At 36.3% G+C, this 12,577-nt stretch overlaps 1 protein-coding gene across 7 annotated transcripts in view; it reads right to left on the bottom strand.

Moving 5' to 3' along the window:
• The window catches only part of MPDZ (multiple PDZ domain crumbs cell polarity complex component), a 156,924-nt gene that overhangs the window by 89,688 nt on the left and 54,659 nt on the right, over window positions 1-12,577 (bottom strand). For all 7 annotated transcript variants that reach the window (XM_082628525.1, XM_082628527.1, XM_082628530.1 and 4 more), the window contains exons 6-11: window positions 11,883-12,096; window positions 9,080-9,208; window positions 7,278-7,487; window positions 4,286-4,400; window positions 3,840-3,928; window positions 721-904 (exon numbers count right to left, since the gene is read on the bottom strand). In XM_082628525.1, coding sequence (XP_082484651.1) covers window positions 721-904; window positions 3,840-3,928; window positions 4,286-4,400; window positions 7,278-7,487; window positions 9,080-9,208; window positions 11,883-12,096 — 941 coding nt within the window. The remainder of the gene's footprint in view (window positions 1-720; window positions 905-3,839; window positions 3,929-4,285; window positions 4,401-7,277; window positions 7,488-9,079; window positions 9,209-11,882; window positions 12,097-12,577) is intronic.

Below are 12,577 nucleotides of genomic sequence, written 5' to 3'. Positions count from 1 at the left end.
CTGTTCATCAACCACATGTACTTAAAGTTCTGTTAATGGTACAAAGAAGTAATGAAGTTCTCCTGTGATTTGCTTCCCTCTCTCCTGGTCTGCAATTAGTAGTGTACGGCATAAATACCAGAATGGTCAACAGTCTGAGAAATAAAACACACTTTCAAACCAACAGCCTGACTTCTACCAATAAATACTTGCATCAGGGAGCTACATGAGGATTTCAGTAATTTTTAGAGATATCCATGTACAAACAGCTTATGAATGACATTTCTAATGTGGAAATAGGAGTCTCATGGTCTACTGACTGAGCTAGCCAAGCCTACATGTTGAATTAAAGTTGATTCCTTCAAGGAAAGGGTGGGCATTTAGAAACATTATGGGGGTCACACACATAATCTAGGCAGAACATATTTCCCCCTAAAGAGAAAATGTAGAAATGACATCCAAAAGTAAGGCAAGGACAGAAAGCAAATGACTGCACATGTTTCCAAATGAGAAGTGGTGACTGAATAAACAGGATAGAAATCTGCTTTATTCGGAAGCCCATTCTATAGTTAATGGATGCATCTCTGGTTCCAGTTAATCCCAACTTCAATAAATTCCCTTTTTACTTGGTTCATAATGAATAGTTAAGACGAAAAGTGACTCTTTAAATAATTTCAGAATTAGAAAAAATACAAAATGATGTTAAGAGCCTAACTGAAAACCAGATTCATGTGGCCTTACCTTTGCTTACGCTTGCATTAACAGGAGACAAAACTGCCTCTTTTGTGATGTCCTCCCGGGACGTGAGCTCAGCGTCCTGCTTTGCTCCTCTCCTCATCAATGTCAGGTGAACAGTCTGTCCTGTGTGTCGCAACACCTCTACTGCTTGTTGATTGGTAAAACCCTGAAGGTTTGTGCCATCTACCTATGATAAGAACAAGACATGTCAAAAATAAAAGGGTAGTTGTATTACCAACCCACGAAACACACGGTTACTGCTTGTCAGTGAGAACAAAATTGGGAATGAGTATTCCCCTAGGTGGGGGGATAGGCTAAAACCTGTCTGGGGACCAGTACTGGCTCAGACGCACTGGAATCACGCAGGAGTGTTTCATCTGTTTTAATACAAACTAAGGGGTCTCACTTCCAGAAATTATGAGCCAGCAAGTCTAGAGAGGGGGCCAGAATTCTCCACCTTTTAAAATATTCTTTTATATTTCTTAGGGGATCCTAATGCACAGTCAAGTTTGGAAATCAGTCCTAGGCAGGATACAGAGGTAAAGAAGACAGTGAGGTTAAGTGGTTACTGAGAGTGCTGATGAATTCCGAAATCATACTTACACTGGCTTTAAAAAAAGAAAGATGACAAAACTACCTTCCTTTTTATTTCTTTGCCTCTTCAAAAAATATTTTCCCTTTTTCTAGTTCACAAATGACAGAACACTTGATGGTGCCCCTGTGACCTTTCTAAACTACAGATATGATCCCATCACCCCACCCGGCCTCTTGCAGAACACTCCTTGAGACAATGCTCCAAATTCTCAACATGGCTTAGGATGGCCATGTCAACCCCACCTCCCATCACCAACCTCATCCTGCAGGATGCTGCCTATTTCTCTGCACTCCAACCCCAGAGGATCATTTCCGTTTCTCTGACCTGCAGTGCTCCCTTCAGCCATGAGGTGTTTGCAAGTTCTGTTCCCTCAGTCTAGACTCTCTGGACAGCCTGCTCCAGCCCATGCTCTTTCTTATCTATTTACTTAGAAAACGCCCATAAGTACTTTAGATCTCAGTTCAATAGTTATTTCCACAATTAAGCTATCTTGATGCCCCCTGACTTTAGTCAAAGTCCCCTTTACCATTTCTCCTTCACAGCACTTATCAAAAATTTAATTTTACGTTTTCTGTCATTATTTGGTTTATTTCTGCAACCTCCAAGAGGACAGGCTCTGTGTGGCATCAAAACACAGTGCTGGGAATTCTCTCAAGGTCCGGTGGTTAGGACTCCATGCTCTCACTGCCAATGGCCCAGATTCGATCCCTGGCCAGGAAACTAAGAGCCCAGAGGCCGTGCGGCCACCAAAACAAAAACAAAAAACAAAAAAAAAAACAGTGCTGTTCACACAGTAGATATTCACAAATGAGAAATGAGAAACTGGCTCATACGTCAAAGATTTATTTGGAAAGCAAATTATATATATATATATATATATATATATATATATATATATATATAATTTTTTTTTTTTTTTTTTTTTTTTGCGGTACGCAGGCCTCTCACTGCTGTGGCCTCTCCCGTTGCGGAGCACAGGCTCTGGACGTGCAGGCTCAGTGGCCATGGTTCACGGGCCCAGCCGCTCCGCGGCACGTGGGAATTTCCCAAACCGGGACACGAACCCGCGTCCCCTGCATCGGCACGTGGACTCTCAACCACTGAGCCACCAGGGAAGCCCAGCAAATTATAGTTTTGAATAAATAAATGCAGATTATAACACCTTATTTTTTAAAATACATAAAATTTAAAAACAGTTTGGAAAACTGGAACAATAAATTTAATGTTGAAATTCAAAGTCACTGATACTCCTTTTGAATTGTGAAATGGCTATAAAATGGCTATTAAGTGTCATGCTTTTCTGAGCACAGTGCTGACCACATTAGGCACTCAAATATTTACTTAGTGAATGAGAACTACAATAAAGACCTAGATCAGTGATCTCCAAGATGAAGTACCCTTACTGCAGAGGTTTCTTGAAGAATATAATACAACTCTTAATTAAACATATTTTAAATCTCATTTGTTTTATATGCACACATATATAATACATACATTAACTATGTATATAAAACAATATATATAATACATATAAAACAACATATATCATATATGAATCATGTATCATATATAAATATATAGAGAGAAGAAAAGAGGAAGGAGAAAGGGGTAGTTTATAGATCGATAGATACAGATTTTTTTACCAATGGGGATATTCTATCAGAAACCTAGAGACCTCTGATCTAAATGATCAATTGGACTTTGGAAGTTACTTAAGTTTTGTATGATACTTTTGAGCTAAATGGCAACTTGCACATAGGTGTCTAACACTCTGCTCTTTCCCCCCACCACCACCTTGTTGATTCCCTCTTGGAAAGACTAGTAGAAATATAATAACAGAGAAAACACTGTAACAAAACTGGACACCATGGAAGAAGACAAGTCACTTATTTAACCAGAAAGCCCTTGATGCAGGGTCTCTGGGATTCACGTTCTGAGAAGTAGTTAGGGTAGTCCAGTTTCCAATGAACAGTGAACTGAAAGGTGGATTCTTTTTATACTACCTTGAACAGCTATGTGGTCAAAACATACTAATGTTACTAGGATACAATTATGAGCTTCATCTAATCAAGAGGATCTGGCTTTATTTCTTTTATTCCTTTATAGTCTTACAGCTAAAAGGAGCCCTGGTCATGGTGCCAACAAAAATAGTGTCATTCTGATGTAAAAAAATGCACACAACCCAATTTCAGATTCAAGTACACTAAAAGTGATAATGTCTGGTCTTTAGTTTTGGAGCATCTGCAGCTAAAATACAAGTATGATTATTAATGTACCAAACTCATTAAAACCAGAAAGCAGATGTATCAGCAGTTATTCAAGAAAGTGTCCCACCTTTAGAAAAGGCATCAATAAAGCTTCTATCCAATGCTCTGACTTCCACAAAATAATTGTGATGACAGCTCAGACCACCAAAGCCAGCTTCAATTAGTATAGAGCTACCTATAGTTCTCAAAACTGCGTTAACTAGGAGAATGCATCTCTCAACCATGAAAATTAACAAAGCTGTTATTAAATGTGTACTTACTGCTATAATTTGGTCTCCAATTTGGATTCTTCCATCATGTTCAACAGCACTGCTCTTTGTAATGCTCTTTACAAAGATTCCTGAAGGTTCTAAGATTAGAAATAGGTTTGTTTTTGCTTTGTGTTGCTTTACTATTTACAAAGCACACTCAAATAATACCCATTCTCCATTCTCCAAATATAAAATCCTAATTCTGCACAGATATAAATCAACTAACCACACAAAGAAAACCACTAGTAGAAACTTACGCTACAGAAAAAGACAATGGTTTTGTCTGTCTGAAATAAAATATCAGAGTCGCCCGCACTAAATTATACCTAAGGAAGATTTCCATCAGTTTATGACAATCTGAAAATACATTATGTTGATTCAATATTTCATAAGACAAAGATATTAGAGGCAATTGTCAAGATGAAAGAAATAGAATATTAATGTTTAAAAACTACCTAATTTTTTATCTCCAATGTAACCAGCAATGGTAATTCCTAATCCTTGGACATTTTTAGTGAGTTCTACATCAAATGTCTCATTTTCTTCACTTTTCTGAGTAGAAGCATCAACCTAAAATAAAATTGATAAACATACACATAAATAAACATGTAAACAAACAAGATAATCTTTTTTAAGCCACAATCTTTATAAATAATATGATGTAATTGGGTGTTAGAGAACTCAGCTAGAAAATTATAGAGTAGAGATTACTCCTTCAATCTTGACAACTTGGACTGAGCATCACATTTTTACTCAAAAGGAATGTCAAGAGTAAAGCTGAACACCCCCATCAGAGAAATATATTATTGTCTGTGCGTGCAAAATGTAAAAAATTAAACAGTTTCTTATTAACAAACTCTATTTTCAGGGATGGCTCATCTTCATTTTTGAAGAAGTTAGGATGTAATACAGTTAAAATAACTCATACTTTGAATCCACATCAACAAGTTCAAATCTAGCTTTGCCACTGATTTTTTCTAAGCACCACTCTGCTCAACTGTCTATCAGGAATAAGAACAAGTCCAGCTAACAATTATTGAGCAGTTTCTATATAACAGACACCTGTCATGTCTCAATTCATTTACTCCTTAGAATAAGCCTATGAGGTAGGTACAATTACTGTCAATTTTTCTCTGGGGAAACTGAGGAACACAAACTTTTCCAAGGACAAACAGCAATCTAGTAGAGGCAGAACTCAAATGTAGATAAGCTGGTTGCAGAACCCCTGCTCTTAAAAGCTGCACAGTATGTTAATTCCACCTAGAATGTAGGGGCCATACTACCCACTCAAGACATGCCATTATTACTACCTTAAGTTGAAAGCTGATTCTAACACCAAGAATGTGAATCTATCCTCCAGATATACTATTAATAGACTGATGATTATTTTGAAAGCCAGTGAAATGTATCAAACAGCTAATTAAAACTGTCCTTGTATTTGCTTTATAAATTCAAACTTTAATACAAAAAGCTTTTTAGAAGGAAAGAATGCCTTTCCAAATGATTTCCTTCATTCCTAGAGTGGTACCTGAAAGCAGACTTCTCTAATATGTAGACTTGTTATTATATATTGGACTGAAGGGCAAGGCTCCCTGAATAAAGCATGAGTGAACTAGCACAGTAAGTCATCAGTAAGTTGTTGGCATTATATATTAGTGTGGTGTCAGCAGATTCCACAGAACCCTAGGAAGATCACAAAAGAATGAAGTCTTTGGTTTGAATGGACGTGCAGGTTGGGGCGAGCTGGTCATGGTTTCTGATTTTCTTTAAGCACACTCTGTACCTCACTGATAAGTCACCTAAATGAGATATAATTTTATAGTAAAGTTTTATTTTTTTCATTGCACATAATTATCTGTGCAAACTTAGCAAAAGTTTAAAGTTTAGATAATTACAAGAAAATGACAAGATGAAATCTGCTTCAATTGAAACAAATGTGTCTTCTATTTTTAATAAGACTTATGCAAGTGCTATTTTAGAGGGTGGCAATTTGACTATCGAATGGTTTTAAAAGGGGCACAAGCTTCACAAATGATGATATGCACAGAATAGATATTTTTCTAAGCTTTCAATTACATCAAGTGGTTTTTGGTATTGCATTCATTTATATATTGCTGAATAAAATGTTTTGTTTACCACAAAAGAATGCCATTTAAATACTTTCATAAACAGGCTTTCTTTCTTCACTTCTTTCTCCCTGCAAAAAATAGCAATGAAACTCAATCCTAAAAACAACAGAATCATGGAAATTTCAAGTGTTCTAATAAAGTCTTAAAGGGCTTGTGGAGGAGGTTAGACTATTAAAAGAATGAATTTGTAGCAACTGTTTAGAAAATAACTGTTTTTAGATCTATAAGAAAGGAATGTAGAACTTGTATTTGCTATAAAGCTCATATAGAAATTGGTCATAATTCTCTTCTTAAATATTTAAGAAATTTCTGGATAAAATTATTTTGTTGATATTTAATCCACTATCGTCTTGTGACCTGAACTATTTGAGATAACCATCACATTATAATAATTTTGAAACATTCTAGCTTTTATCATATTAAGTTAAGAACAAAGATGGAATGCTCTGCCTATGAATAGAGCTTTTGTCACAACCCTGAAAGCATAACTTTTCTCTAAAAGAAATTATATCACTGGGTCAAGAATAGCGACTTATTACAAATCTGGTAACAATTATATGACATACCTGAAAACAACAATGAAAGGTTTTAGTAAGCTTTATTTATCCACCTTGCCCACAAAAAGGAACTAAGAAGCAAGGTGTTGAAAGGGAATGACTGGAACTTACAGCCCACCTTACAGAAACACTTCTAAGTAAGAAAAAGATAGAATTAAATGTTTTAGGTATTAGTAGCAAATAATTCTTTAAAATTTATCCATACTTCAAAACATTTTCCTCATAAATTTGCTTAGAGAAAAATCAAAAACAGTAATCTAGAATTTTTAAGCAATCTATCTTTCACCTGTTAGACATTATTCCTATTTAATAAACTATTATTAGTGCTGAAACGTCATTACATTTGAATTTTGTTTCATTCTTTAGCACTGATACACTAACATTAGTAAGTCTAGTTTCTAGTTTATTTATTTTTGCTGTGTTGGGTCTTCATTTCTGTGCGAGGGCTTTCTCTAGTTGTGGCAAGCGGGGGCCACTCTTCATCGTGGTGCACAGGCCTCTCACTATCGTGGCCTCTCTTGTTGCGGAGCACAAGCTCCAGACGCACAGGCTCAGTAGTTGGGACTCATGGGCCTAGTTGCTCCATGGCATGTGGGATCCTCCCAGACCAGGGCTCGAACCTGTGTCCCCTGCATTAGCAGGCAGATTCTCAACCACTGCGCCACCAGGGAAGCCCAATAAGTCTAGTTTCTAAATATACACCACTGTCATCTAAGTGCTACAGTCTATGACTTTCCCATTAACTGCTTTTATCTCCTTACCCGCATCTCTGGCGTAGAAGATGGGGATGAGGAAAGCGTGATGCCCAAAGAGGTGGGCACCGTTGGTTCTTCCATGGCACCTCTTGCAATCATCAATTTGACTCTATTTCCACACTGTCTGAGGACCTGGGCTACTTGCTCACTGCTCATTCCTGCTAGATCTGTGTCACCAATCTTTAGAATGTGGTCTCCACTGCATAATCGCCCATGCTGAATAAAAAGGGATTGATTAGTCAGATTGTTGTTGTTATTATTTACTTCATCAGAGAAATCCCTCATTTAGAGGGAATGGGAGTAATAACAAAAAAAAAAACCATTACATGAATTACCAATCATGGTACATTAAACATGTGGTTGTAATGTTAACTGTCTTTTGAAGCATCCTAACTTCATTAAATGTGATATAAGTAAATGAAATTCATAAATATTCTTTAAATCAATAGTTGATATGAGCTTTTCAATTTGATTTCTACCCACTCGATGCAAGAAAGCACTAGTCTTTCTGTGAATTTTTTGAGGGATACAATAAAGAGAAAATACCACTAAGGAAAGATGAAGTATAACTCACTTCACAAATATATATAACTCAAAATACAGTATCAACCACAAAAAACCACTGAGTTAATACCACAATTTTCTGCCTTGCCATTTCAATTATAAACATCCCTAAAAAACTCATTTGCAGATGAAATCTTTGTGAGACTTAAATTCAGATAAACCAGGGAAGTGAACAGCAGTCCGGTACGCCTCCATACAGGCACTGTCCACTAGAACTTTCTGCAGTGATGAAATGTTCTGCATTGTCCAATATGGAAGCTACAAGCAACATACTGCTCTAGAGCACTTGAAATATAGCTCATCTAATGGAGGAACTGGGGTGGTAATTTTATTTAATTCAAATTTGAATTTAAAAAGTGATATGTGGCCAGTACCTACAGTATTAGACAGTGCAGCTCTATACACAAGGTAAAGCTGATTTATCACAAGCCTGTCAATTAGAGAAATTTCACTGGATACTGCATGATACTGGCTAATGTTTAAAAGGAAGAAAACGCACATAATATTGAGTTATCCTCAATAATTGATAAGGTTACCTCTATTGATAAGGCTGCCCATAAATCTGCCTTTCATTTACCAATATGAAAAATATTTGATGCACGTGACTTAAGTTCAAATACACATGCAAAAGCAAACAGCTTTATATACAAAACATAATAACCAAGGCAAAAGAGACACTAGAACTTGTCAAATTAAAACGTAAATCATAGTTAGTAACTTTACAATTTTCTCACATATGCTCCAACAACTTTACATAGCATAAATGGCAATGCTTTAATAAACTACTCTAAGAGATAAGAACAGGCTGTACTTCATATACAAAGATGACACCAGCGACCCATCACTAAAGGGACAAGATGAATCTTATTTTTCGCCCTTCAATAATGAAGTATTATTTTTTCCATAATACCTTGTAGCTATAAAACAGATAAGTAGGCTTATAAACGTGATTTACAATCATAAAATAAAGGATACATACCTCTACAATGATCAAAACCACAACCTGGGCTTTAGTCTGTGATTCTAAAGAGTCTTAAGATCACTGTCTGTAACTGTAACTGAAAATCAAGGTCTCTCTTGAAATGTATTTCTCCCCAGGTCTAAGAAAAACATTTTACATACAAGCCCAACGAAATAGAAGATTCTGACATTGTCTAAAGCCAAAGTCTCTTCTTTCTAACAGAAATGTAAAAGACGAAGGTGTATTTTTGATAAAACATAAAAAATCTGCTGGAGTAGCTTACCTGATCAGCTACTCCTCCAGGCAGGATGGTTTTCACGATCACGCCAGTTGCTTTTCCTCCTACAATGCCAAATCCCAGACCAGAGCCATCATTTACCAATTCAATAGTCTCCACGTGCTGCCAGTGAACCTGAAAACAAAGCCCCCATATGAATTTGAAAACATTTTACGAAAAACTAAAATTTTTATTACAGTTGAGATCTCTATGAATATTATTTTGTGATTAGTATTAAATACCTAAGTGCAGACATGATAATGAGCTTTAACAGGGTCCCTTTTATTTAGTACACTTCTCTTTCAACATGTTGTTACTGCTATTGATATAACCATTCTTGAAATAATCAATACATCATTAGAGTGACTGCATTTAACCAGGTAAAGAGAGATTTGCAAGATCCTTTGTAGAACTTAAAAAAAAAAAAGGGATGATCAAGGAAAAACTGTTACCTGTTAAGAACTTCTTCTGCATAAACCCTACTGCAGGAGATTCCAAACAAAGTGACCTCTTAAAGTCACTGACAGCTGTCAGTAACTTTACAAAGCAAAATCAAGATTTTATTTGCTTACCAATAGAGTCAACTGTTTTTTTTCCTTTTTTCTTTTTTTTAAAGAGCTCGTACTCTGATAAGATCAATAAAATTGTTTTTTTTTTTTTAATTTATTTTTTGGCTGCACAGCACGGCATGAGGCATCTCGGTTCCCGGACCAGGGATCGAACCCAGGCCCAAGGCAGTGGAAGCGCGAAGTCTTAACCAGTGGACTGCCAGGTAAGTCCCTAGAGTAAACTTTTTTAAGGGACTAAATTTTTTTAAGGAATGATGTCAAGTAAAAAGGCTACATAAAGAAAGGTAACAATCCCATTCACCATTGCAACAAAAAGAATAAAATACCTAGGAATAAACCTACCTAAGGAGGTAAAAGACCTGTGCTCAGAAAACTATAAGACACTGATGAAAGAAATCAAAGATGACACAAACAGAGGGAGAGATATACCATGTTCTTGGATTGGAAGAATCAATATTGTGAAAATGACTATACTACCCAAAGCAATCTACAGGATCAATGCAACCCCTATCAAATTACCAATGGCATCTTTTACAGAACTAGAACAAAAACTCTTAACATTTGTATGGAGACACAAAAGACCCCGAATAGCCAAAGCAATCTTGAGGGAAAAAAATGGAGCTGGAGGAATCAGAATCCCTGACTTCAGATTATACTACAAAGCTACCGTAATAATCAAGACAATATGGTACTGGCACAAAAACAGAAATATAGATCAACGGAACAGGATAGAAAGCCCAGAGATAAACCCACGTACCTATGGTCAACTAATCTATGACAAAGGAGCCAAGGATATACAATGGAGAAAAGATAGTCTCTTCAGTAAGTGGTGCTGGGAAAACTGGACAGCTACACGTAAAAGAATGAAATTAGAACACTCCCTAACACCATACACAAAAATAAACTCAAAATGGATTAAAGACCTAAATGTAAGACCAGATACTATAAAACCCTTAGAGGAAAACATAGGAAGAACACTCTTTGACATAAATCACAGCAAGATCCTTTTTGACCCACCTCCTAGAGTAATGGAAATGAAAACAAAATGAACAAATGGAACATAATGAAACTTAAAAGCTTTTGCACAGCAAAGGAAACTATAAACTAGATGAAAAGACGACCCTCAGAATGGGAGAAAATATTAGCAAATGAATCAATGGACAAAGGATTAATCTCCAATACATATAAACGGCTCATGCAGCTCAATATCAAAAAAACAAACAACCCAATCCAATAATGAGCAGAAGACCTAAATAGACATTTCTCCAAAGAAGACATACAGATGGCCAAGAAGCACATGAAAAGCTGCTCAACATCACTAATTATTAGAGAAATGCAAATCAAAACTACAATGAGGTATCACCTCACACCGGTCAGAATGGGCATATCAGAAAATTTACAAACAACAAATGCTGGAGAGGGTGTGGAGAAAATGGAACCCTCCTGCACTGTTGGTGGGAATGTAAATTGATACAACCACTATGGAGAACAGTATGGAGGTTCCTTAAAAAACTAAAAATAGAATTACCATATGACCCAGCAATCTCACTACTGGGCATATACCCAGAGAAAACCGTAATTCAAAAAGACACATGCACCCCAATGTTCATTGCAGCACTATTTACAATAGCCAGGACATGGAAGCAATGTAAATACCCACCGACAGACGAATGGATAAAGAAGATGTGGTACGTACATATAATGGAATATTACTCAGTCATTAAAAGAAATGAAATTGGGTCACTGGTAGAGGCAAGGATGGACCTAGGGACTGTCATACAGAGTGAAGTAACTCAGAAAGAGAAGAACAAATATCATATATTAATGCATATATGTGGAATCTAGAAAAATGGTACAGATGAACTGGTTTGCAAGGCAGAAACAGAGACACAGATGTAGAGAACATACATATGGACACCAAGGGGGAAAGCGTGGGGGGGTGGTGGTGGGATGAATTGGGAGATTGGGATTGACATGTATACACTAATATGTATAAAATAGATAACTAATAAGAACCTGCTGTATAAATAAAATAAAATTAAATTAAATTAAAAAAATAATTTTTAGAAGCCATAAAGTTAATCATCATTACATAAAAAATAATCCAGGCCACAGAGAGATGCAACAAAAAGGGAAAAACCCAAGAAGTACAAAGAATCTACAGGAAGTGTGAACCCCTACAAAACCTTAAAGAACTAGAAAAATATGTTCTGTTCCTCTTGAAAATCTGAGGTACTCACCGGATTAGAGTGAGCTGAAATTGTGCTGGCCGCAGAAGGAGAACGGGAAACTATGGGGCTGATAAGCTGAGGCAATGAGCCTCTGGCAATAACCAGCTTGACAGTATCTTTGGCTTTCTGCAGGATGCTGATGGCCTGCTGATGTGTAATTGTCTGATCAAGTGCCTGTCCGTTAATAGCAAGGATCTGATCAGTTTCCTTCAATCTTCCATCTCTAAGAATGAAAAAGAGGGTAAAAAATAACTAACAGCTCTCAAAAAAATGACAGCTTCTTTGGCATGCATTTTCAGGTTATTTTTAATTCTATTTTCTAATGTCCACACTATGAAAGCTTTTTCCTGCAGCTGCACTTCTAAAAATATTTTTTCTATTTCTTTAATTTAGTATGTATATGAGACAGTGTTTACTAAACTATTGTGCCCAATCATTATGCTGTACACCTTAAACGTACATACTGCTGTATGTCAATTATGTCAAAATAAAAATGGAAGGGAAAATATATATGCTTTGGCTCCAGTTGACCTACCCCTTATCAACCCCTCCCAGTTAAAAGCACCTTCTTTTCAGCTACCCACTCAACCTATACACTGCATTTTACATGTTCCTAACCTCTACAAATGAAAGCAAAGATGTATATATTTACTTGTTGCTTTGAGTATATTAATAAAATATAGCTCAAATTATCATAGGCCATT

This window comes from Mesoplodon mirus (assembly GCF_964341445.2).
Source record: "Mesoplodon mirus genome assembly, chromosome: 1".
Taxonomy (NCBI): domain Eukaryota; kingdom Metazoa; phylum Chordata; class Mammalia; order Artiodactyla; family Ziphiidae; genus Mesoplodon; species Mesoplodon mirus.
Note: the sequence above shows the minus strand (reverse complement) of the source record. Positions and strands in the feature narration are given on the sequence as shown.